The sequence below is a fragment of the Camelina sativa genome, chromosome 13, assembly GCF_030686135.1.
Source record: "Camelina sativa cultivar CO46 ecotype springtype chromosome 13, ASM3068613v1".
Lineage (NCBI taxonomy): Eukaryota > Viridiplantae > Streptophyta > Magnoliopsida > Brassicales > Brassicaceae > Camelina > Camelina sativa.
This window is the reverse complement of record NC_141892.1, coordinates 6950214-6974373: the sequence shown is the minus strand read 5'-3', so window position 1 is coordinate 6974373 and position 24160 is coordinate 6950214. Positions and strand designations below refer to the sequence as shown.

Here is a 24160-nt window from a genome sequence, read left to right as displayed (position 1 = left end):
CAAAAACTGTCCAAAAAAGATATATATATATCTTTCAATGTTTGTGCTTTGGTACACAAACTACAATTGCGTACATAAGGATCCAAGATCCGTGGTGGGTTGCTGACGTGAGTGTACGTGACCCTGATCAAACGTATTGCCCAAAGATTGACTTGTGTGGCAATTGGGTTGGTTGGGATCGCCGGTAGACTATCATCCGTTTGGTATTTGAGAATTATCACATAGAGGGACTGGTGCCGAGAGGAACCCGCATGGAAACCGAATAGATAAGAAAGGCTGATGAAAAAGCACAAATACATTTCATCGTTAGATTCTCTTTAAGCTTATGTATGCAGAAAACTCACCTAATTAGGGACAGAAGAACGTAACTTGGCTTGTACTCTACTCACCAAACCCCCTTTATATTAATTTTAATAAAAATTACTCTACTAGTATTTTTCTTTTTGTTAGTTTCTAGATTTAATATATACCAAGTTTAATTGCCTTTTTATATCAACTTAACACCAACAATAATTCATTTAAAAAACGAATCTAAAACATATATAATTTGGTATAATTTAAAGACAGAAGGAATGAGATTAGGACAGTACGTAAAACGAAAAAGACAGGCAAGTTAAAAAAAGGTGAAGCTTGAGGAAACCGCGACGGTGAAAGAACAACATATATGTCAAGCTGATGGATGTGATCAGTGAGTTTGTTGCACTTCCAGCAAAATTAAAAAATTATTCTATAAAAAAAAAAAAATATATATATATATATATAAACGAAAGCTTAGCTTGAAGGCAATGGAGACTCTACAACAAACTAATGTACCATACAGAGAGAGAAATCCAAAGGTTTCATTCATAAAAACCAAACTTCTTTCTTCTCACACATTGATGAATACTATCCTATGATCTCTGATTTGTGCTCTCACTGTCGACGTTGATCGCTGCTAATCTCCGGTCGTCAGTATGGAAGCTAGCGCCGGTCTTGTTGCCGGTTCTCATAATCGTAACGAACTTGTCGTCATTCATAACCATGAAGAGGTTTTTCTCATTCATTACTCTACCAATGTTTTTATCAATTCACTAGTAAAATATTTTACTGCATATGGTTATTTTTTTTTGTTTTCCGAATTTCTATTCTGTATGTTAAGATTTTTTAGTTTCAGTAATTGTAGTAAAATTATATTTTTCAATTTTAACATTAGCAACAAAAAAAAAGAAAAAGCTACTATGTTGTTGATCACGTAAAAGTTAGCAATTTTTCAATCACTGTGTATATTTTGTCATTATTAACAACATAGTAACTTTTTGTTGTTGTTGCTAATGTTAATTTAAGAGTCCCTTAATTTAACCACTTAAATTAGTTTACCTATGGTTATGTAATTGAAAAAAAGTATATAAAAACCAAAGAGAGACGGTTTAATAATGTCTTGCAGTGAGCTGAACCTTTTTTTTTTTTTCTGGGTAATTTAATTTACAGCCAAAGCCTCTGAAGAATCTAGATGGGCAATTTTGTGAGATATGCGGAGATCAGATTGGTTTAACAGTAGAAGGAGACCTGTTCGTGGCTTGCAATGAGTGTGGTTTTCCAGCGTGCAGGCCTTGTTATGAGTACGAGAGAAGAGAAGGGACTCAGAACTGTCCTCAGTGTAAGACTCGCTACAAGCGTCTCAGAGGTATTTTAATTATTCACCGCTCTTATCTTGTTCGACGAAATGCCTCAATGAAAATAAAAAAGCTTACTCTTTTTTTTTTTTTTTTGTTCTGTTTTTGGTTTATGAAGGAAGCCCAAGAGTGGAGGGAGATGAGGATGAAGAGGATATTGATGATATTGAGTACGAGTTTAATATCGAACATGAACAAGACAAGCAGAAGCATTCAGCTGAGGCTATGCTTTATGGGAAAATGAGCTATGGAAGAGGCCCTGAGGATGATGAGAACGGGAGATTCCCACCTGTTATAGCCGGTGGACATAGTGGAGAATTCCCACTTGGAGGAGGGTATGGTAATGGAGAACATGGGCTTCATAAGCGTGTCCACCCATATCCATCATCTGAAGCTGGTGAGTCTCTCTGCTCATTGTCCTCTGTAAGACTGTAACTTGTTGTAGCAAGCATTAAGTTGAGCTTTCATGATATGTTTTTTTTTTTGTATATATAAAAGTTATCATGCGAATTGTTAACTTGCATATAAATTTAAGGACGTCTCACAGTGTTGATTAGGGTCACGCATATTTCAATATGTGCATGATAAAAACATAACTCTGAGGCTCGCCGGCTTGATATTGAACAGTTTTGGTAGTAGATAGGGACATAGTTTTATAAACATGGATGGTTCTTATATTGTTATTTGAAATTCATCAGCAGAGTTTGTTTCGGAAAAGGGCAGATTCTTTTAGCAAATTTCACACACATATAAATTGCAATTGATACAAGCGAAAAGCAACTGATGTATAGGTTCTAACAATACTTTTCTCTGTGTAATTTCAATGTGTTAGGGAGTGAGAGATGGGATGACAAGAAGGAGGGAGGATGGCGGGAAAGAATGGATGACTGGAAGCACCAGCAAGGAAATCTAGGACCAGAACCAGATGATGATCCTGAGATGGGACTGTAATGCCGCCGCAAACATTTTTCTAAGACATCATTTTTATATAATTCAGATTCTTGCTTTACAAACTTTGGATTTTGATAAATGGCTGCAGGATCGACGAGGCGCGGCAGCCACTCTCGCGGAAAGTGCCCATTGCCTCAAGCAAGATCAATCCATATCGGATGGTAATCGTTGCTAGGCTTGTGATTCTAGCAGTGTTTTTACGGTACAGGCTATTGAATCCAGTGCACGATGCTTTGGGGTTATGGCTGACCTCTGTGATCTGTGAAATCTGGTTCGCTGTCTCTTGGATTCTTGATCAGTTCCCCAAGTGGTTCCCCATTGAGCGTGAGACCTATCTAGACCGGCTTTCCCTCAGGTAAAATCCACATATTCTCAAGTAGGAGTCTTAAAATCTATGACGTTGGAGTTCAGATATTAATAGTTATTTTGCTTATACAGGTACGAGAGAGAAGGTGAACCAAATATGCTTGCCCCTGTAGATGTCTTTGTCAGTACGGTGGACCCTTTGAAGGAGCCTCCCCTAGTCACATCCAACACTGTGCTGTCAATCTTGGCCATGGACTATCCAGTTGAGAAAATCTCCTGCTATGTCTCTGATGATGGTGCTTCAATGCTCACATTCGAATCACTCTCAGAAACTGCCGAGTTTGCAAGAAAATGGGTTCCCTTCTGTAAGAAATTCTCCATAGAGCCACGGGCACCAGAGATGTACTTCACGTTGAAAATTGATTATCTGCAGGACAAAGTCCACCCAACGTTTGTTAAGGAACGTCGAGCCATGAAGGTCAGTGTATATCACCTGATATAGTTATACCACCAACCAGCTTTTCATTATAATCTAAACTCATAAGTGAAATTGACATATGGCAGAGAGAATATGAGGAGTTCAAGGTCAGGATCAACGCCCTCGTGGCAAAAGCCTCAAAGGTTCCTCTAGAAGGTTGGATCATGCAAGATGGAACACCATGGCCAGGGAACAACACCAAGGACCACCCCGGTATGATCCAAGTCTTTCTCGGCCACAGCGGAGGATTTGATGTCGAAGGCCACGAGCTTCCTCGGCTTGTGTACGTGTCCCGTGAGAAGCGTCCTGGTTTTCAGCATCACAAAAAAGCTGGCGCCATGAATGCCCTGGTAATTTTCTTGATCTGCCTTGGACCAAATGAGAAACCAATCTCTGTGTCTTGGACCTAACCTGATACTTCTTTCAGGTTCGAGTGGCTGGCGTACTCACAAATGCTCCTTTCATGCTGAACTTGGATTGTGATCACTATGTGAACAACAGCAAGGCCGTAAGGGAAGCAATGTGTTTTTTGATGGATCCTCAGATTGGAAAGAAGGTCTGCTATGTTCAGTTCCCTCAAAGGTTCGACGGTATTGACACGAACGATCGTTACGCCAACAGAAACACAGTCTTCTTTGATGTAAGACACAACCAATATTTCTTCAACTTGTGGTCTATGAACAAATATACCCTAATACTTACCCTCTTGTTTCCTACAGATCAATATGAAAGGTCTAGATGGAATCCAGGGTCCAGTTTACGTTGGTACTGGTTGTGTTTTCAAACGACAAGCTTTGTATGGTTATGACCCGCCAAAGGGTGCTAAACGTCCAAAGATGTTGAGCTGTGGTTGTTGTCCTTGCTTTGGACGCCGGAGGAAGAATAAAAAACATTCCAAGAATGACATGAATGGTGACGTTGCAGCCCTGGGAGGTAAATTATCCCAACAACCTTATAACATCAATCCATAATTATCTTGAAGTAGATTTAGTGTATGTTGGAATTTCGCAGATCTAATAGTTTCTTTTTGGCAGGAGCAGAAGGTGATAAGGAGCATTTGATGTCTGAAATGAACTTTGAGAAGAAGTTTGGGCAATCATCCATCTTTGTAACCTCAACATTGATGGACGAAGGTGGCGTTCCTCCATCATCAAGCCCTGCAGTGCTCCTTAAGGAGGCAATCCATGTCATAAGCTGCGGTTATGAAGACAAGACTGAGTGGGGAACTGAGGTAATATTACTGAATCGTGAGATAGTACCTTCTTATTTGTGATTTAGAAGCTGGCCAGGGTAAGAAACTTTTGTGTATCTCCGAATCGCAGCTGGGTTGGATCTATGGCTCTATCACGGAGGATATTCTGACGGGTTTCAAGATGCATTGCCGTGGCTGGAGGTCTATTTACTGCATGCCTAAGAGGCCTGCATTCAAAGGTTCAGCTCCTATTAATCTATCCGACAGGTTAAACCAGGTTTTGCGTTGGGCACTCGGATCGGTTGAGATATTTTTCAGCCGACACAGTCCTCTCTGGTATGGCTACAAAGGAGGAAACCTCAAGTGGCTTGAGCGTTTTGCTTATGCCAACACAACAATCTATCCGTTCACATCTATACCACTCCTTGCCTACTGTATCCTTCCGGCCATCTGTCTCCTTACAGACAAATTCATCATGCCACCGGTTCGTAAAATATCAGATAAAGCGCTTAAAAAGCTGCATTTAAATTTGCTAAATATCTGTTTTCCCGAATTTTCTTTCAGATAAGCACATTTGCCAGTCTCTTCTTCATCTCACTGTTCATGTCGATCATTGTAACGGGAATCTTGGAATTGAGATGGAGCGGAGTTAGCATTGAGGAATGGTGGAGAAACGAGCAATTCTGGGTTATTGGAGGAATTTCAGCTCATCTCTTTGCTGTCGTCCAAGGTCTCCTCAAAATCTTAGCAGGCATTGACACAAACTTCACAGTCACATCAAAGGCAACAGATGATGATGACTTTGGAGAACTTTACGCATTCAAATGGACAACACTGCTTATCCCTCCAACAACTGTCTTGATCATAAACATTGTCGGCGTTGTTGCAGGCATCTCAGATGCCATTAACAATGGATATCAGTCGTGGGGGCCTCTATTTGGCAAACTCTTCTTCTCCTTTTGGGTCATCGTTCATCTCTACCCATTCCTCAAAGGTCTGATGGGAAGACAGAACAGAACACCAACCATTGTGGTCATTTGGTCAGTGTTGTTGGCATCTATCTTCTCTTTGCTTTGGGTCAGAATTGATCCTTTTGTGCTCAAGACCAAAGGACCTGATACTTCCAAGTGTGGCATCAACTGTTGAAGTAAAATATTTTCTATTTCTTCTGAAACTTTTCTGTACTTTGTCCAGAGTGTTTTCACTTCTTTTTGGATTGCGTAATTGGATTTTGTTTATTGTATATTAGCCAGCAAAACAGATGGATCTGGATTTATTGTGAGAGATTAATGCAATGTAAAAGGAAAATCAAACAAAATTGCTTTTGAGTTACAGAGTAAGAGATTCACATATACTTTCCCAATAAGTTGCAGTCAAACCACACAAATCTTGATAGCAAACTTTAACTGAGAGATAGCCTGGGACTTTTTCTTCCATCGTGGAAATTCAAAAAAAAAACACAATTAAGACTAAACCCCCTCACATATCTCATAACAACTTCAAGCTGAATATCATTTGATAACATTAAGAAATAATTGAATTGCCCGAGTTTGTTTAGTAAAAGTCTCACTCTCATTCTTTTGAAACACCGAGGATCCACTGGGAGAGATGAGTCAAGTATGGCTCTGCTTGGGAGCCTTTGCTCAAGACTGGTCCTAAGCTCTGCAACTCCGAGTTGAATTCCCTTTCGAAATTGCTGGTAAAACGCGTTACAGACATGTTAGAACAACACCGTACAATGAAGTTCAAAAATTGTAACAGCAACTGATTTTATGGAGATGTTAAAACAGAACTAAATGATTCGCCAAGAAGTGAAGCAATTAGTCTTAAAATAGTACAATGCCACTACTTACAATATGGATTCTGTGACGGTTGTATCTCTTATCATTGTCTTCTGTGGATGAGACTGGCTATTGATGTCGATAGATGATGATATCAGCCACTGTGTAGCTGCAGCATATTGTAGGCACACTGATTTCAACTTCTCCATTTTCTGCAATGCAGTAAACACGAGTGTAAAATATTGATAAACATCATACTATTACTAGCGCGTTCAGAATTTCTGCTATCGTTGCACGAAAGAGAAGAACATAATTACATCAATTATGAGAAAACATAACATTTAATGGAACAGGGGCAAACCTTAAGGACATCAGGTAAAAGAAGCAAGCATCCTCTCAGACATTTATCAAGAAAGAAGTCATGATGTTGTATCACCTGTAAGATGGTGGCACAATGTTCAATGAAGAATGTTTTCCTGCAAACAAAAACAAAGCAAGTCTCTTATCTTACCTCATCTACACTCCTTGTGGATTGCAGTCTATCATGCATCACATGCCAATTTGGTTCAAGAACCTGAAGAGACATCCCACATAAAAGCAAGCGAATGCAACATTAGACAGAACTGGGAAGTCAATAATTGCTAAAATAAACACGATGAGATCATCTCATAAAAAATTATGTCTTCATATACTTCTGGTGAGATTTCTCTCAACTGTTAATTGATTTTTATAACCAACGATTTCACTCGAAACTTGCAGTTGCAGTTGCAAGAAGTGCCTACATTTGTAAGTATGAGTTTTAGGACTACAGAGATATCTGGATTCAATATTCTAGACGCCAATCTTCTAGAGACTTATACCACAAAATCTCAATGGGAAACAGGAGCTACGGATAAATAATCAAAATCTTTAAAAAGAAAAAATCTATATTTCATTCAACTAGCAATCATAATAGTTTAAAGCAAACGAAAAAACAGAAACTTCATGACTTGCCTCGAATGTAAGATAATGTAGAAGGCTACTGATGAATTTAAGCATACTACGGCAGAGAAGCGATGATCTAGGAATTGCTGTACCCTTAGAGTTCATAGACCGAATCCCCTGAAGAATTTCACAGCAGTTTATTAGAGAAGCAACATGATTAAAAAGGTTTTATAAGAAACCCAAAGTAAAATAAACTACAAGCTAGGAATTTTATATCAGTTCATACTTGATGTATCTGCCAAGCACCACAAAGCTGGCGTTCCACATGTTTGCAATGAAAAAGAAAGCGGAAAATCAACTGGTACTTTGACAGTGCTTTCTTTGATATGACAATAGATAGTGGCCACTGAACCTGAAACACAAAGCCACAACCAACATATAAAACAATTGAGTAGCCAATCGAATATGCATTTGTCGGTTACTTATATAAGTATGAATGATGAATCTATAAACAATTTAGTAGTTAAATATAATAATTATTAATAGTATTTAGGCTGCGGAATTACTAAAATATATCACGACGAACAAAATAGTAAGAATCCAGATACAATCAGGTTGCAGACAAGCAAGAAAGAAGCAGACCTTATAGCTCAAGGAAAATGTTTCTAGACCAGTGATGCTCACTGGGTCCTCTATATTATTGCTATCAGAGTCCTTGTGCATTCCCAAAGTCGTAAGTAATGAAGCTCGATCCTAAGATATGAATGCAAAGTGAGACCATATCGTGTACAAACATTGTAATTGATCACATCCAGGAAACGAAAAATTAACTGCTCACCACACAACAAGTCAAGTCTTCGTGGCAAGGATCTGCTGCAGCCGCTGTGGTACGTAGAGCAAGATCTAGCAAAGACTAAACAATGGACATCCATTCAGATTCCAACTAAAAAATACTGAGCCCTATCGATTGAATGATGGTAAGAAACTTTGTCTAATACTTCGATCATGCTCTAAAGGGGAAAAAGCACCTGCAACTTTTCAACAGATACTTCATGCACTTTTTTGTTGAGCTCCTCTCGAGCAATGTCCATAAAATGAACCAAGAAATCACCCTGTAGTTCATTAGATTGTTGATAGAGTATCAATGACAGAAGAAAACAACTAAACAACAAACTTTTCGAATTGATAAATTATGCCTAGAAAAGGCTGATGAACAGAACCAGCATACCTGGTCGAGAAGAAGATAGTGCTTTATAGATCGAAGCCTTCCTATGAGGTCATACTGAATCATATACTGATGGTCAGAGAAGTGTATTTCCGAGTAATGACATCAAAGTAGTAGTCATAACAAAATTTATTACCTTATCCTTGATGAGATTCACAAGCTCTATACTGGCGAATTCGTGAGCAGCCTTTATGCATTCAAGATAATGATGATTTGAACCAAATATTGTTAACTTAGATCTCTCTGAAATAGGAACCTGTTACAAAAATCAGCCAATGTTGTGTCCAATATCACAAACACTGTTAATTGTATCAAAAGACAGAAAATTCATCACAATCATACCTGAACATTGTGCCCACATTCTCTCATAACGTTTAGATATTTCCCTGTGGTCAATATTGTTGCAGCAATGTTTGCAAGGAAGCCAGGAATGGTATCCTTGAGGCTGTATCTTTGGCTCCAATATTTAGCTGTAGAGTCCTGACTGAGGCTCTCCTGTACGAAAAAATTTGACATTATCATGACACTGTAAGCAATTGACAATTTGTTCAGGTGAGCTAAGCAAAAATTGAAGTACCTTTTTAAGTGACCTGTTCTCGGCAATAAAAAACTCCCCATACGGATCTTCAATGATCCCTTCATAGACCCACCTTAATTAAACACTAACTAAAGTTAGTTGACACATCTAAAATTGTATTCTAGCAAATATCCATGTACAGATCTACCAGAGAAAAGATAATAAACATGCTCGCCAATTACTCCTTCCAAACAAAAGAAAAAACATAGCCACTGGTTAGACTTAGATTAACTGAGCATTCCATATGCAATAACAAAGGAGAAAAGGCAGAGATTATAGCACAACATTTTTTTGGCTATGAGTCTAGTTACGAGCAAGAAAAAAGAGGCATAGGTAACCAACCTTTCCAATATGCTCAGGTATGCATTGCTTGCACACTCCGTCATTTTCTCTAACAATGACCTTACTGAATTATCACCAGCCATCGCTTTAGCCTAGGCATTACAGTCTTCAAGATTAGGACATATAATAAGAAAGTTCGAGTACAAAAAACCCAAAAGATTTTATGACTAAAGCAAGAATCTACCTGACTCTGCAAGAGATTAAGAACACCAGAACCCACAAAATGCTTCGTCGAGGCCTGCTGAACTACTGCAGCCAATGCGCGCATAGATCCCATCATGGGCTGAGAGATACGAAAAACAATCAGTCAGCATACTTTTTTACGGAACCTGTTGGTTGAATTGTCTAGAAGAAAGACAGACCTGACAGTAAAACCATAATCCTTGGATAGATAGTCTTCCAAGTCGAAATTGATGTTCCAATTGTGCCACCATGGCTTGATAATCCTGATAAAAGACAGGATTGTTAATACTTTCAGCAATAGAAAAGAATGTTGTTAAATAACCTCAGAGCTAACAAGAAATGATATCCTCAGTCCAATCAATACAAGACATGGACTAGACACGAAACCCCACATGTGAAACAGAATGAAAAGAATCAGACTATCATTTTATTCAAAGGGGCAATAATAAGAGAGAGATTACAGAGACAGCAAGAATTTAACACAAAGATGACAGTATGAGCTATATGCGTCATCTTAGATATTTATACATACGCATAACACACACTCAGATATTTAGTTAACTGAGAAGATCCCCAAAGTTGGCTACTAGTTTAAGGAATCCATATTCAGCTCACAAAGTCTAAAATGAAACATAAGGGAACGAAAATAACTCAACAAACAATGCATCATAATAACCACAAAGCTAGCAACCTATATCACATACAAGGAGGAGTGCCCTGAGTGCAGCTGCGAATGCATGGTTAACTAGCCCGTTCTTGAACTGTGAACTTGACTCCACAAATTGGTCAATCAGCAGATAATATTCACATAAAGGGAATATTCTCTTTGCCAATTCCTGCAAAATAATTTCTATTGGTCAATATATTCAGAAGACCCAATAAAACTAAGAGTTACAATATTAATTCTTTATAACATCTCTAAATCCTTGTCAAAAGAGTTACAAATAAAATAATAACACTTCAAGAAGTCAGAACACCAATGAAACGCCATATTAAAACACCAATCAAATAAAACAGCACCAAGTTCCATAAACATACAAGACGAGGAAACACCTTTCAAATAACAGTCTCAAAATGTGAACGACTTTGTCAATTTTGCACTAACTTTTTCATTCTATTTGACAAACTTAGCTCCAAAGATAGAAGATCATGCATGGTTAGAACTTAGAAATCACTCGGTTGATTACTGTAAACCATCATGATCAATATGTTTGGGATAAGAAGCAAAATTTAATGAGTTGAGTACTACTTGCCTGTAGTGCCAAATCCATGGATGGATCAACTTGGAAAGCTATTCTATCCTCCTTCCCATGGAATCTTATAATCGATATATATCTCCCTTCAATTCCAACCAAAGCAGACAAGAGATCATCAATGACAATAAGTTCCTGCATGCCCAAAAGGGATATAAAAGTTATTGAAATGGACATAACAGAAGAGATGACACCAAGTCTCAACCTAGGCTAGCAAAGTTCCACAATTACTTGGCTCAGATCAATTGCCCTAGTCTATGCCAATTTGTTAAAACCACACACCTTAAACCCAAGCTTCAAGTACCTCACCACAAGTTTCAAGATTACAGAATAAATGGAAGCAAAAATCACTTGGTTTGTAAAACAACACAAACCTGAAGCGGTGTTTCATGGCAGCCAATTGCCTGATCTACTCCGGAACTGCTGAAACCAAATGGAGAGTTTTGTTTGGAATGTGCTCGGAAGAGTAATAAAGCAATTGAATTGGGAGGTTAAAACTAGAAATTTAAACGTAGAAATCGAGAATACCTAGAGGAGTCTACTGGAAACCTCTTAGAATCAGCAAGCTTGGAGCTTGCCCTTGTTTCCTGAGATAATAATAAAAAAAACACCCACCACCTATTGTGTCAAAAAAAAAACCTATCTTTCTTTCTTTCTTCAAAAAATCAAAATACGAAAGAAATAAAACGAAATCAAGCACAAGTAATAAAGATGGGAGAACCTGGTGGAAGCGACCAGTGAGAAATGGCCTGTCTTGGTTCCAACGAGGAGTCGTTGGGCAAGAGATTGGCGACATTGATTCCATTGCTTCTCTCGCTTTCACTCTCTGCAAGTCTCTCTGCAACTTAAAAAAAAAAAAAGAAGCTTTTTTACGCGAATTGCAAAAAATAAAAATAAAAAAAGGAGATTCACACACAGATATCATTCCACCAAGTTCCGGTTTTTCGTAAACCATCAATTTCAGGGTTGTAAAAATGTCCGGTTTTGAATAAACCAGAAAATTTCAGATCATCGTTTCAAATTCGAGATCGAGACCCACCCAATCCCAAAAACGGATTTCAAAACCCTCTATATGTGAAAGAAGGACGTGAAGTGTATAACAAAACCTATAGATCTCTCGTCGACGCAGTAAGATTCAAGGGAGGAGTAGCTTCACTTCACCGTGAGTGGTGGTGTCTTCGATTGTTGACAGTGACACCAGAGTTGTGAGAAGACTCGATTCGCTCCCTCCTCGGCGGGTAAATTCAACTTTGTATATTTTTCTCTCTTTCAGTTTTTTTTTTTTTCAATTTGTCAATTGAATTTAAATGCTAAAATAAATTCAAAAAAAAAAAAAAAGGACAAAACTTTTTTCTTTTAAATAAAAGAAAAAGGAAAAAAAAACCATCCTTTTGCTCTTCATCTGTCGTCCACCACCTTGAATTACACAGAAACGGATGATTATCTCTATTCTATTTTATTGAGTTCTTAAAACGAATAAACAAACACAAAGAAATACAAAACAACATTAAAAGAGATATCTTCAGCTTCTCTCTTCTCCCTGGACCTGGAAATCATATAGCAATCTCCAGGTTTTTCACTTCAACAATTTTATCAATTCTTTGTCCTTTAGAATTCGTTGTTTTGATTCTTAAACTCCTTGTATTGTTAAAGGTTGACCCTTTTGGGGAGAAGTGGTTAGCTTTTGGATTTGAAATTTCTACAACCCTGAAGAATCTGTTTTGTCTATTATGGCCATCATCACAATTTATTGGTTATAGGGACTTTTGTTGAATTCGTTGGTATTGAATTGAATTAGGTGAGGGGAGAAGAAGAAGAAGACGATGGCTTTGGTTGGTAAATCTGAGAGATTCTCTGCTGATTTTGTGATGGGAGGTGCTGCAGCCATTGTTGCTAAATCTGCAGCTGCTCCAGTCGAAAGGGTCAAGCTTTTACTGCAGAATCAAGGTGAGATGATCAAGACTGGCCATCTCATTAGACCTTATACTGGTTTGGGTAATTGCTTTGGCAGAATCTTCAGAGAAGAAGGTGTTTTGTCCTTTTGGAGAGGCAATCAAGCCAATGTCATTCGTTATTTCCCTACACAGGTACTTTTCCAAGTACACTAATGCTCTCATCAATAGATTGAGTGTTAGATTCTTATTGTCACTAAAATTTAATTGCTCTTAGGCTTCCAACTTTGCATTTAAAGGTTACTTCAAGAGCCTTCTCGGATGTTCCAAAGAGAAAGATGGTTACTTGAAGTGGTTTGCTGGGAATGTAGCCTCAGGAAGCGCTGCTGGAGCAACGACTTCTTTGTTTCTGTACCATCTTGATTACGCGCGGACTCGTTTAGGCACTGATGCAAAGGAATGTTCAGTTAATGGCAAGAGACAGTTTAAAGGGATGATCGATGTGTATCAAAAAACTTTGTCAAGCGATGGCATTAAAGGGCTTTACCGTGGATTTGGAGTGTCAATATTGGGAATCACTCTTTACCGAGGAATGTATTTTGGGATGTACGATACCTTCAAACCCATTGTTTTAGTTGGTTCCTTGGAGGTAAATTTTTCTATCTATGACGTTATAATTGCTTAATCTATAACAGAATATAGCTAAAAAATGGTTCTTTGATTCTGTGACAGGGAAACTTCTTGGCTAGCTTTCTATTGGGTTGGAGCATTACTACCTCTGCAGGCGTCATTGCTTACCCTTTTGACACACTTAGGAGGAGAATGATGCTTACATCAGGACAACCTGTAAAATACCGTAACACTATTCATGCCTTAAGAGAGATTGTGAAATCTGAAGGGTTCTATGCGCTATATAGAGGAGTTACTGCGAACATGCTTCTTGGAGTAGCAGGAGCAGGAGTGCTTGCAGGATATGATCAGCTTCACCGGATTGCTTATAAGCATTGGGTTTAGTAGTTTTGACCAAACCCGAAAAGATATTACAATGAAAACTCAGCTTAAAGAAGAAAAGGTTAGTAAACACCAAGAAGTCTTCACTTACATTCCAATGTGTTGTGTTAATTAACAGAATCTCGGAATCATTAACCGATTGAAGCAGCAGAAGATAGGGAAAAAAATTGTTCATAATTTTTGTGCAGTTACATTGTTATATCAATATTCCAAGAAAAGCCTCTTTGCTAATTGTGTATTGGAGCAAGTTTGTTTCATTTATGAGAGATGAAAAAGGTGAAAACTTAACAAAAGCTTTTTGATGATACAAATAAACAAAGGAAAACTTGCGGTGATCTTAAGCGAGAAGCCAGAAGTTTTTATGGCGTTTGGTGGTGATTAAGTAACCGCCGAGCTTGCGGTTCTTGGGTTTAACAGCTATTGTCATGCAAGATGCGTTTTCGAGACAATATTTGAGAACACCGCCGTGTCCACGGCGTCTCTTCCATGCCCATCTCTTCAATAGCCTCCACACCGGAGGTTTCTTCTCTTGCCCAACTACTAAAAGGCTCACTTGTTGTTTCTTTGCTTCTTCAACTATCTTCTGTCCTTTGTCTTTGTCTTTCCCCTCTAACCTCCTTATCTCCACTTCTATCTGACATAAAGAAGAAAACACACGTCACCAATGCTAGAAAACTAATTTGATCAAAACAGTAAATAGTGTGGTTATGAAAAGTATAAACACAAACGTAACCAAACAAAGGAATACCAAGTGTGACTCACCCCGGGTCGTTTTGTTTGGCACAGTTTCTTCAGCGTATGGACCAATTCATCCGTTTTCACCTCGCGTTTTCGGTTCTTTCTTTTGCCTAAAAGCCAACCCGAAAAAACTTATTAACCAAACCAAACAAACCTTTAAAGAAGGAAATGAAAAAAGAGGAGGGAAAGAGAATAACTTTTTCTAAACGGTTTTGCAAAGTATAACAGGAAAAGAGTGTCTTGTGGCTGTAAAGTATGCGTAATAGCCCATTCCAAAGCTCCGGTGGCAGCAAGGGCTTTATCAACCACAACCATTACTCTGTTTCCGCCTTCTCCCTCCTCCTCCTCAACGGCTTCAACCGCTGCCACCGCCTCATTTTTTCCTTCTACGCCTCCATTGTGAAAGCTCTTGCCATCATCTTGTTCTTTTTCTTCTTCTTCGTCGTCTTCTACTATAACTTTGACTCTTTCTTCTTCTTCTTTCTCTTCATCCTCTTCACTTTCATTGTTCTCTTCTTTGGTTTCTTCTTCTACGGATCCGGCATCATCACCATTTTCGGGTAGAAACTCGATTCTTTGGTCTCTCTCTATGGAACTAGAGTCAGGTTTGAACCTAATCGAAGGTGAATTGATCCGAACTCTTCTTAGACTCAACTTGGCTGATTTCTTGAGCGATCTCGCCATGTTTCTGTTACAAACTGCAACTCGGAAGAACAAACCTTAGCATTGATTCTTGAATGTCTGGAGAGCTAGCTAATGTATACGTGAGGACAAATTTGAAAGAGAACGTGCGTACCATTAAAGATGTTTGATTGTTAATGGTTCCACACGTTGCTGTTTTTATGTTATTTTTTGTCAAAGCTCTTATTTTTTCTGAACTAAATTAATCGAGTCCAGTTCTATTTGATATTAACCGTTAATATTTAAACTTAAAAGTTAAAACACACAAAAAAAAAACAATAATCTCTAAGAATATCCAAAAGTTGACCCATATGTGGATTAGAGAAATTATGAAAAATTGTTAGGTCTCTCTCAATCGGCTGTGGAATTCACTATCGTTTTAAACATTGCTTTTTGATTTTGCTCTGTAGAATAACTATATGTTATGTTTCTTCTGATCATAAGGAAATATTGAGGTGGCTCAAGTTTTTTTTTTGTCGTGGTCAAAAGCCATCTGCCCTCCACCATCTTGTGTGTTGCAAGCAAGCACAAATCCAATTTCGATTCGTTTTTCTTCGGTGGCAAAACCTCAAAAAAGAATTAGTCCAACGAGGAAGGTGACAATTTTAATTAAAATTGTCACTAAAATACTGTTTTAATTAAAATATGAACCAGACCAAACACAAAGGTCACTAAACTCACTTGTACCTAACCAAACTGAACTCATAATTTTCATCATTCTCAGTTTCTCACATTCAAATCCAAAATTAGTGAAAAAGATTAGGTGAGGAGCACTCGCTAATGACCAAAAAAACTATATAAAGTATACTTCAAAAAATGAAGAATAATTAATAATAGGCTAATGAATCGAACTAGCCCCTAGTTATGCAAAACACAGATCAGTTGTTACATAATTTACATGTAGATCAGAGTAAAACACAACTCGAATGCTTTGCTTATATAAGAAACTGCTGCAAGTAGAACAAACAAAAACTCAAAACTCAAAAAGTAAAGAAGAAGAAATGGCGGATGATTCAGCAGCACCTACGATCGACGGCAACGTCCTCGTGGCGAAGTCACTATCACATCTCGGCGTAACCCACATGTTCGGCGTCGTAGGGATCCCCGTGACGTCTCTAGCTAGCCGAGCCATGGCTCTAGGCATACGTTTCATCGCCTTCCACAACGAGCAATCAGCCGGGTACGCCGCTTCCGCTTACGGTTACCTAACGGGCAAACCCGGGATCCTTCTCACGGTTTCGGGTCCGGGTTGCGTTCACGGTCTCGCGGGTCTTTCCAACGCTTGGGTTAACACGTGGCCGATGGTGATGATCTCTGGTTCTTGCGATCAGAGAGACGTTGGTCGTGGAGATTTCCAGGAGCTTGATCAGATCGAAGCTGTGAAAGCTTTCTCGAAATTGTCCGAGAGAGCCAAAGATGTTCGCGAAATCCCCAATTGTGTTTCTAGGGTTTTGGATCGAGCTCTTTCGGGTCGACCCGCTGGGTGTTATCTGGATCTTCCGACTGACGTGTTGCGTCAGAAGATATCGGAATCCGAAGCTGATAGATTGGTGGATGAGGTTGAGAAGTCTTCGAAGCAAGAGCCGGTTCGGGGAACTCTGAGATCGGAGATTGAATCTGCGGTCTCGTTGCTGAGGAAAGCTGAGAGGCCATTGATTGTGTTTGGTAAAGGAGCTGCGTATTCGAAAGCAGAGGATGAGCTGAAGAAGCTTGTTGAGATTACTGGAATACCCTTTTTACCAACTCCGATGGGTAAAGGTTTGTTACCGGACACACACGAGCTCTCGGCTACGGCGGCTAGGTCGCTCGCTATTGGGAAATGCGACGTCGCTTTGGTGGTTGGAGCTAGGCTTAACTGGCTTCTCCATTTCGGTGAGTCTCCTAAATGGGATAAAGATGTGAAATTTATATTGGTTGATGTCTCTGAGGAAGAGATTGAGCTTAGGAAACCTCACTTGGGCATTGTTGGAGATGCCAAGACTGTGGTTGGATTGTTGAACAGAGAGATAAAAGACGATCCTTTTTGTATCGGTAAGTCGAATCCATGGGTGGAATCGATTTCGAAGAAGGCCAAAGATAACAGTGAGAAAATGGAGATGCAGCTTGCTAAAGATGTGGTTCCTTTCAATTTCTTGACCCCTATGAGGATAATCAGAGACGCCATTTTGGCTGTGGAAGGACCGAGTCCTGTTGTGGTATCAGAAGGAGCTAATACGATGGATGTAGGGAGATCGGTTTTGGTTCAGAAAGAGCCAAGGACAAGGCTTGATGCAGGAACTTGGGGTACAATGGGTGTTGGTTTAGGTTATTGTATTGCTGCTGCTGTTGCTTCTCCTGATCGCCTTGTTGTTGCCGTTGAAGGAGACTCTGGTTTCGGATTCAGCGCTATGGAAGTTGAGGTAGTAAAAACCATTTTACATTATATTAGCGTAAATGTGGGAAACTGTCTTTTTGTCTGAATCTTTTCACTGTCTATTGCAGACATTGGTTAGATACAATCTTCCAGTGGTGATTATAGTATTCAACAATGGTGGAGTCTATGGTGGTGACCGAAGGAGTCCAGAAGAAATCTCTGGTCCTCATAAAGAAGATCCAGCACCTACATCTTTTGTTCCTAATGCAGGCTACCACAAGCTTATTGAAGCCTTTGGAGGCAAAGGTTATATTGTGGAAACACCCGATGAGCTTAAATCTGCTCTCTCGGAATCGTTTGCCGCAAGAAAACCTGCGGTGGTTAATGTCATCATCGATCCTTTTGCTGGTGCTGAGAGTGGGAGATTACAGCACAAGAACTAAAAAGCTTTGTGGATAAGTTTTAAATAATGTTGGAAGTTTGTTGTGTGTTTTATAGTTTTCAGTTTTTCACTATTGTAAACCGGATCATAACCGATCCAATTTAAACCAAAAGTAAATAAAAATACACGTTTCTGGTTCAATTCCTTTAAGCCTCAGGCTTCCTTCCTTCGTGGTAACAAAACCTAAAAAAGCTATTTAATGGAGTCTGAGAAGAACAACACAAGAACAGAGTCGACTCCGAGACAAAAGACAACATGAAACCAGGTCTTTGAATCTTCTTCTTCCTCAAAAATTTGTCTATATTCGATTGCGTACATGAGATTTATGTGGGAATTTTGGATTTTTTTTTGATAAATTTGATTTCAGAACTTCCTGGGTTTTATTACGACGAGGAGAAGAACAGATACTTCCCCATTAAAGGCCCTATCCCTGGTGCAAAAGCTTCTTCTTCTTCAAAAACGCAACAAAAACCTGACCCAAAGCCTGAACAGGTCGGTTACTTTAATCTTCGAATTTGTGTAAAGGTCAAGTCTTTGTAGAATCAATGATAGTTCCCCAACTTCTTTAGCTCTGTTTTAGTAACTCTATGTGAAAATTGTCATCAGGAAACTAATTATCAGAAGAGAACTAAACTAAAGGCATTGAAGCTAGTTTATTCCCGAGAGTTAAATGGCAATGTTGTTCCTGTCAATAAGAAGATGTCTAACTTCAAGGAGGAGATTCAAAAGACACAAGCCTCTTATCCTGTGGTATGTACCACCTATGACTTAACAATTCTCTTTCTTATCAATGTTACACAAGACAGGAATGAAACTTTTCTTGTGACTTAGGTATGGAGATACGAATCCACAAAACACACAGGCGATGCTGCTTTGAAACAGTTTCAGGTTGATGTACAAACATCTGTGGGCTTGACCAGAAAGAACATCCTAGTAGCAGGCAGTTCTAGTGGTTGTTTGAGGTATGTCTTACTCAGTTTCTTGAAATTAGCGGTTTTATCAATGTTCAAGACTGTACCATGATGTTATTTATCTTTTTCATGATGGAACTTTATGTATTTCGATTTATTGAAGAAATAGTTGAGCTGTTTAAATTATTTTTCATGCCAACCTATATGCTTTGGAAGTTTGTTCTTGCAGCATATTGAGAGTTTCCAAAGCTAAACAAGTATTCGATGGTGGAATCGACTGTGATCCAGTTTCTGTTCTTCCCCTCAATGAAAACAATGCAGAAGAAAGGGAAGCACCTTGGTTTGTATGGAGACCTGCACAACCATATCTGGCCTTATCTACTATATCTTCTATACAGTTGATTGGAAGATATGATGATGCATCTGAAAACTCCAACCCCGTAAACCGAGCATTGTATCCTTAAAATGTGTCTTATCTTTTAGTTTTCGTCTTCATCTCCCCATTTGTGAAATCTTGACACGAGAAATCAGGATAACTACACTAGGATCAACTGGTCGTGGGTCGATTTTTATATTAAATGTTGCTGATGAAATGAACACACTAACTCCGCGAAGCCTCCAAGGGAATGTTTCCTCTGAGTGTACCATTTGGACAGCTGATTGCAATATAAGTGGGAGTCATGCAGCTATTGGTACCTTCTCTTTCTTACGGTGCTATTTTGTTGTCCCCCAGAATTTTGCTGTAAATGGACCTGGTTCAGTAATTTCAGGAACCATATAGAAATTATTAAAACGTTTTGATATATGACAGGTACCGACTTAGGAGCCGCTTCGGTTGATTTGGAAACAGGAGCAGGTTCATACTTTCTCCGAAGTAAAAGCGATGTTCTTGCGCTACAATTTCATCAATCGGTAAAGTTCTCTTAATTCTAAGCTCCAAGATGCATCATTTTCTAGCGGCTCAATACTGTTTCCAACTCTTAGTTGGTATCTGTTCATTCAGTTGTCTCTCTTAATTGAATAATAACTCGAGGGTCAAGTTACTGTCTGACCCTCCCTTCTGACAAGTTAAAGTCATCATGTCTTCAATTTTTACTGATGGACACTTCTACTTCTTTTTTTCCCAGGGAAACATTGTTCAGTGCGGACTCAGAAATGGAGCCATTGTGTCAGTTGATCTACGTGAGAGACCAGGAAGACCGTTACCAAGGCTCACCAGACACCAGATACGATATCAGTCATCAAGTAAAACCGGTCAAACTACTAAAAATAAACAATGGTTTGAGGTATTGTTGCTAAGATCATATAACGACTTTGTTATGGTCCCAACTTTTCATCTTCTTCTCTTGAGCTTTCCTTGCAACATTCTGGTGATACTATACTATAATTGTTATTTATGCAGCTCCAAGGAAACATAAATCCGTCTCATGTAATCTATATGCCGTCATCTCTTACGTGGTTCGTAAACTACTGAAACCATATATGAAAATCCTCTTTACTACTTCGTTTTTGTGACTATAATTCGCTCCTTCCTTCTCCAGCCTGAAGACACTCAAAACTTCTGATCAGTACTTAATGGCAAGCTCCATGGATGGAACAGTGAGTATTGCTACTAGCTATAGCTTCTGCATATGCTTACTAAGAGATTTTCAAGAGCATTTCAGTGTTTATCTAGAGAGCCAAACTTTTCTCTTTTCTTAGATCAGATTATACGATCAACGCTTGGTTAAGAGAGGGGTCGCTGTACAGACATATGAAGGACATGTAAATTCTCATACTCGCATTGAATTTGGCATCGACCCGACAGAAAAATTTATTTTATCAGGTAATAAAAATGAACCCCTTGTTCTGAAAACATAACTGCTGTGTTGGATCTTGATTCTGTATAAAACATCAAGAGTTTGATAATCATGAGATGATCTAAGTTTACTTGTCTTTGGGTGTTTGATTTAGGAGGAGAGGACTGCTATACTCGCATTTGGAGTATCAAATCTGGTCAACTTTTGTCTGAAAACAAATGCTCGGACTCTGTCCCTTCAGTTGTGTGTTGGTCTACAGATGAAAGTACTTACACGCTGATCTTTCTCTTGCTTCGTGACTTCTAAATTGTCCGTTTTATCTTTAGTGTAAACAGAAACTTTTAATGTTGGATTTTCAGGGAAAAAAGACCAAAAAGATAGCATTATATATGGGGCATGGCTTGGATCGCACGAAGCAATATTTAACGTGATGTAAGATGTTCACTGTTTAGCAAGAAGGTTCTAAGACAATGGAAGCTGTTGCTTGTTATTCATATTCAACAGAAGGTCGCAGAACCACGATCTTGAGGATCGAAAGATCCTTTTTTTTTTGCCTTGTAACAGTAATCATAGAATCAGGTTTTTTAAAATTGTAAAGAAGACAAAATTCTTCTGTTCTGTTCTGTTTTGTTCTCTCTTCCATCTTCAATGCTAAATGAGTTTTGGTACAAGCTGTTCAATCAAACACTGGATATAGTGAAGCAACAGACGCTCCTTACCAGAGAATAAGATTTGAAAATGAGAAGTAGAAACCAGATAACGTTCAAACAAAAACGCAACGCTCTTTAGAATTAACACCGAGTCAATAACTGATAAATGACAATGTCTGCTTCTACTGATTAAACTCTAAATGAGACCAACGTAGACAAAAACATTGAGCTTCTTACATTGCAAAAAAGCTGGCGCAAGATCTAAGTTGCTGTGAAGATGAGACAGTTGTAATTCGAAGATTCATAGTTAGCTTGCCTTTCTGAAATTGAGCAAGTGAATCCTAATCTTCCAACATTCGCGCTTCGCTGCAGTATCAATGAGGCATTGTCCGTTGACATCAAGCAACAGTTCATCCCTCTATCATATTTTGCTGAAACAGCTGACCATATTACTTCAAAATATCCAGACAAACCGCTTCTTTAGCCTCTCAACTTAAGCCTTGGTTTCATCTGAAGGAACTTTGTTGAAGAATTTAGTTATAGAAGCTTGCTTTGGTCCTAAAGATTCTACCTTAGAAGAAGCTTTTCCTTTCTTCTTAGGTTTACCTTTTACCTTCCTGTTCCTTTTCACAGGAGATATGCAGCTCTTCTGAGAACTACTCATACTCTTAAGCTTGTGAAACTGCGATGGCTGACAACTTTCACTCCGCTCGTTTTCACAATGGATAAACTCCAGTTTCGAAACAAATGCTTCGTGGTTACACGAACTGACCCCATCTCCAGAAGTGAAAGATATAACAGCAGAAGAGACTTGCTCATAGAATTTAGTCTCGTGCTCATAAAAATCATCAACTATCTCGACTATGTTCCTCCATGTCCCTCTAATCATATCTGTTACCTGTTCTTGAGTAACCCATTTGGGTAAACAAATCTTTAGCTCTTCCACAATCTCCTCCTCCTTACCACAAGTCACATCCAACGAAACCTTCTCATCCAGAGGCTTGTCAAACAGATTCTCATCACCCATTACCTTCAAAAACAACACAACGTTTCACTTTGGCTTCACTTTTCCTAAAATCTCTGACCTCTTTAACTCCTCCACAGGCTAATGATTCTCTAAACTGTTCCTGATGTCATCAAAACCATCCTAAGCAAGATTCTGACTCATATAAATGACCAATCTTTCTCTTTGACGTATACTGATTCATCGAGGACTAAACATGATCATCCCTAAAACCCTAAATCTTCACCGATGTTCTTCCGGATTATACCAGCGCCTTAGTAAAAAATAGATTAAAAAATTCGAACCTTTGGCCTTGCAATGGAAAAAATGAATGGTGATACAATTGAAATCTCCGGCGAGAATCTTCCTTCTGGGCACCCACTGCACTGCGTTCGACGTTGGAGATGATCGGGAAGGCTTTGAGCCTCCGATTACGAAAGGAGTCCCAATATCAGAGACGAGCGGCGACGGCGTCGTGTCAAGGAGACCAATGGGCACGTTATTTATCATTTTTCGGGTTTTAAGGAAAAATTAAAATTACGTGATTATTGAATTAATTAATATTAATATTATTAGATTAAATTAAATGATAACGCATTTATTTAATTATTATTTTTAGCTCACTTAATTAGTTAATACTATAACACAAAAAAAAAAAAAATATTAACGGTCTAGACTACACATCTCTCTACACGATAAATACGTTGTAAAAGACTAGACTACACATCTCTCTACGTGAAAATGACTACTATAATTAGATTTCCTAAGTCACAGATTCGTATATTATGTTATTATGTTACGAATCTAATCGTGTTTGTTTGTTTCTCAATCATAAACGGTTTATATTTTAATTTTTATAATGTTAATTGTAAAACCATAGGTTAGTACTTAGTAGGCTATCTACACTTCTACTCCTTCAATTTACCTCTTATGCTTCCTTCGGTTTTAGGCAACAAATTGTATTTCAATGTTTACCGTGTGTTATGCTGATCTAAACTCTTATTTGAAATCTATTAGTTGATTTCAGAGAAAAAACTGTAGTATATGTCTATTTTTGAATATACATTTGATATTTTATTAAAACCTACTATATTAATTGAGAAATATAAATATAAAACTTAAAAAGTGTAAAAATCATATTGAATGCCATTAAAAATAGTATAAAAATAATAGAATCATTAGGGTAATTAAGATAATTGAATTAGTCATCTAACTAAACAGATTAATTTGCGGATAAATTGTTACCATGGGTATTCAATCGGGTGGGGTAAATAGATTTGTAGGGTTTACCGGATTATTACCTTTTTTTTTTTTAAATCTTACTGTATGCAATGCTTTCGAAGCATTTTTAAAAAAAATAACTACCAAAGTTACAATGTAGGTAATTTTTTTTTAATGGGTGAATATACTGACATTAGAGTTAAGCACCTAACAATGTGAACCTTGAGCCTAAACAATGTATGTTATTCTACTAATTTTCATAACATTATATGAATATATTTATAAGAAATAGCATGTTATTTCATGTTTTAATAGTATTTTATGATTTAACTATATAGTTAGGGTATTAAAGATTTCAAATTTTTAAAATGCTTAGAGATGTAAATCTTAACTGTGTTTTTGTAATAAGCCACCATTGTTTCCAAGTTAAATTAGATATCATTTATTAAACAAAACAAAAAAAGATTTGAAGCTATTTGATCTATGAGATAAACAAAAAAAAAAGAGTTAATTATTGGTCTACTATGACCCATTTCTAGGTCATGGATGCCAATTATCTATTTAGAATTTATAAATAGACAATCATCCTAAACTT

At 38.1% G+C, this 24160-nt stretch overlaps 7 protein-coding genes across 31 annotated transcripts; 4 read left to right on the top strand and 3 right to left on the bottom strand.

Annotated features, from left to right (window-relative positions):
* The first annotated feature begins 773 nt into the window (after nt 1-773).
* LOC104735780 (cellulose synthase A catalytic subunit 7 [UDP-forming]) lies at nt 774-5911 on the top strand. 2 transcript variants are annotated; one of them, XM_010455632.3, is made up of 12 exons: nt 774-1028; nt 1468-1663; nt 1771-2049; nt 2485-2599; nt 2692-2958; nt 3042-3387; nt 3474-3737; nt 3815-4027; nt 4107-4320; nt 4428-4618; nt 4710-5063; nt 5144-5911. In XM_010455632.3, exons 1-12 carry the CDS (start codon nt 954-956, stop codon nt 5723-5725), a joined length of 3096 nt encoding a protein of 1031 aa, XP_010453934.1. In that variant the 5' UTR covers nt 774-953; the 3' UTR covers nt 5726-5911. The 2 variants fall into 2 exon arrangements, with proteins under 2 accessions (XP_010453934.1, XP_010453933.1); XM_010455631.3 differs by having other exon boundaries at nt 4422-4618.
* Nucleotides 5883-12338, bottom strand: LOC104735781 (gamma-tubulin complex component 2). 16 transcript variants are annotated; one of them, XM_019235005.2, is made up of 23 exons: nt 11971-12108; nt 11586-11708; nt 11393-11451; nt 11239-11287; nt 10865-10999; nt 10316-10447; nt 9791-9874; nt 9613-9711; nt 9429-9520; nt 9235-9270; nt 9087-9159; nt 8852-9004; nt 8646-8765; nt 8513-8566; nt 8313-8396; nt 8123-8197; nt 7927-8037; nt 7571-7696; nt 7354-7461; nt 6872-6934; nt 6722-6796; nt 6433-6572; nt 5883-6275 (listed from the first exon to the last, which is right to left on the bottom strand). In XM_019235005.2, the coding sequence occupies exons 2-23, from the start codon at nt 11667-11669 to the stop codon at nt 6152-6154; spliced, it is 2076 nt and encodes a 691-aa protein (XP_019090550.1). In that variant the 5' UTR covers nt 11670-11708; nt 11971-12108; the 3' UTR covers nt 5883-6151. The 16 variants fall into 16 exon arrangements, with proteins under 16 accessions (XP_019090550.1, XP_087336375.1, XP_087336373.1 ...); XM_087480249.1 differs by having other exon boundaries at nt 11239-11284; XM_087480247.1 differs by having other exon boundaries at nt 11586-11702.
* On the top strand, nt 11973-13998 carry LOC104735779 (ADP/ATP translocase ER-ANT1). Of its 4 annotated transcripts, none has more exons than XM_010455630.3 (4): nt 11973-12102; nt 12663-12951; nt 13034-13405; nt 13489-13998. In XM_010455630.3, exons 2-4 carry the CDS (start codon nt 12688-12690, stop codon nt 13768-13770), a joined length of 918 nt encoding a protein of 305 aa, XP_010453932.1. In that variant the 5' UTR covers nt 11973-12102; nt 12663-12687; the 3' UTR covers nt 13771-13998. The 4 variants fall into 4 exon arrangements, with proteins under 4 accessions (XP_010453932.1, XP_087336385.1, XP_010453931.1 ...); XM_087480259.1 differs by having other exon boundaries at nt 11979-12116; XM_010455629.3 differs by lacking the exon at nt 11973-12102 and adding an exon at nt 12227-12435 and having other exon boundaries at nt 12518-12951.
* LOC104735778 (uncharacterized) lies at nt 13921-15325 on the bottom strand. Its single transcript, XM_010455627.3, has 3 exons — nt 14703-15325; nt 14530-14615; nt 13921-14401 (listed from the first exon to the last, which is right to left on the bottom strand). Exons 1-3 carry the CDS (start codon nt 15187-15189, stop codon nt 14105-14107), a joined length of 870 nt encoding a protein of 289 aa, XP_010453929.1. The 5' UTR covers nt 15190-15325; the 3' UTR covers nt 13921-14104.
* A 550-nt stretch (nt 15326-15875) lies between these two features.
* Nucleotides 15876-18122, top strand: LOC104735774 (2-hydroxyacyl-CoA lyase). The gene is made up of 2 exons (XM_010455623.3): nt 15876-17585; nt 17668-18122. The coding sequence occupies exons 1-2, from the start codon at nt 16113-16115 to the stop codon at nt 17980-17982; spliced, it is 1788 nt and encodes a 595-aa protein (XP_010453925.2). The 5' UTR covers nt 15876-16112; the 3' UTR covers nt 17983-18122.
* LOC104735775 (uncharacterized) lies at nt 18107-21359 on the top strand. 6 transcript variants are annotated; one of them, XM_010455624.3, is made up of 13 exons: nt 18107-18246; nt 18349-18473; nt 18588-18731; nt 18813-18943; nt 19122-19346; nt 19424-19584; nt 19704-19804; nt 20020-20178; nt 20295-20350; nt 20434-20491; nt 20594-20717; nt 20846-20956; nt 21051-21359. In XM_010455624.3, exons 1-13 carry the CDS (start codon nt 18237-18239, stop codon nt 21125-21127), a joined length of 1482 nt encoding a protein of 493 aa, XP_010453926.2. In that variant the 5' UTR covers nt 18107-18236; the 3' UTR covers nt 21128-21359. The 6 variants fall into 6 exon arrangements, 4 of the variants coding, with proteins under 4 accessions (XP_010453926.2, XP_087338000.1, XP_087338002.1 ...); XR_015578320.1 differs by having other exon boundaries at nt 18111-18246; nt 20599-20717; XR_015578319.1 differs by having other exon boundaries at nt 18111-18246; nt 19424-19588; nt 19708-19804; nt 20599-20717.
* Nucleotides 21360-21448: 89 nt separating this feature from the next.
* On the bottom strand, nt 21449-22840 carry LOC104735777 (DNA ligase 6-like). The gene is made up of 2 exons (XM_010455626.3): nt 22650-22840; nt 21449-22371 (listed from the first exon to the last, which is right to left on the bottom strand). Exon 2 carries the CDS (start codon nt 22366-22368, stop codon nt 21835-21837), a length of 534 nt encoding a protein of 177 aa, XP_010453928.1. The 5' UTR covers nt 22369-22371; nt 22650-22840; the 3' UTR covers nt 21449-21834.
* Nucleotides 22841-24160: the final 1320 nt, after the last annotated feature.

Bases quoted from the DNA above. Each gene is read 5' to 3' on its own strand.
- LOC104735780 (XM_010455631.3), top strand. From the start codon at position 954: ATGGAAGCTAGCGCCGGTCTTGTTGCCGGTTCTCATAATCGTAACGAA. The intron at 3,388-3,473 runs GTCAGTGTATAT...GACATATGGCAG, and splicing joins AGGAACGTCGAGCCATGAAG to AGAGAATATGAGGAGTTCAA. The intron at 4,321-4,421 runs GTAAATTATCCC...TCTTTTTGGCAG, and splicing joins TGACGTTGCAGCCCTGGGAG to GAGCAGAAGGTGATAAGGAG.
- LOC104735781 (XM_019235005.2), bottom strand. From the start codon at position 11,669: ATGGAATCAATGTCGCCAATCTCTTGCCCAACGACTCCTCGTTGGAAC. The intron at 6,797-6,871 runs GTAAGATAAGAG...ACCATCTTACAG, and splicing joins CCACAAGGAGTGTAGATGAG to GTGATACAACATCATGACTT. The intron at 6,276-6,432 runs GTAAGTAGTGGC...GCGTTTTACCAG, and splicing joins ACCGTCACAGAATCCATATT to CAATTTCGAAAGGGAATTCA.
- LOC104735779 (XM_010455630.3), top strand. From the start codon at position 12,688: ATGGCTTTGGTTGGTAAATCTGAGAGATTCTCTGCTGATTTTGTGATG. The intron at 12,952-13,033 runs GTACTTTTCCAA...AATTGCTCTTAG, and splicing joins TTCGTTATTTCCCTACACAG to GCTTCCAACTTTGCATTTAA. The intron at 13,406-13,488 runs GTAAATTTTTCT...ATTCTGTGACAG, and splicing joins TTTTAGTTGGTTCCTTGGAG to GGAAACTTCTTGGCTAGCTT.
- LOC104735778 (XM_010455627.3), bottom strand. From the start codon at position 15,189: ATGGCGAGATCGCTCAAGAAATCAGCCAAGTTGAGTCTAAGAAGAGTT. The intron at 14,616-14,702 runs GTTATTCTCTTT...GTTGGCTTTTAG, and splicing joins TGCAAAACCGTTTAGAAAAA to GCAAAAGAAAGAACCGAAAA. The intron at 14,402-14,529 runs GTGAGTCACACT...TCTTTATGTCAG, and splicing joins GCCAAACAAAACGACCCGGG to ATAGAAGTGGAGATAAGGAG.
- LOC104735774 (XM_010455623.3), top strand. From the start codon at position 16,113: ATGCTTTGCTTATATAAGAAACTGCTGCAAGTAGAACAAACAAAAACT. The intron at 17,586-17,667 runs GTAGTAAAAACC...TGTCTATTGCAG, and splicing joins TCAGCGCTATGGAAGTTGAG to ACATTGGTTAGATACAATCT.
- LOC104735775 (XM_010455624.3), top strand. The intron at 19,585-19,703 runs GTACCTTCTCTT...GATATATGACAG, and splicing joins TGGGAGTCATGCAGCTATTG to GTACCGACTTAGGAGCCGCT. The intron at 20,718-20,845 runs GTAATAAAAATG...TGTTTGATTTAG, and splicing joins AGAAAAATTTATTTTATCAG to GAGGAGAGGACTGCTATACT.
- LOC104735777 (XM_010455626.3), bottom strand. From the start codon at position 22,368: ATGGGTGATGAGAATCTGTTTGACAAGCCTCTGGATGAGAAGGTTTCG.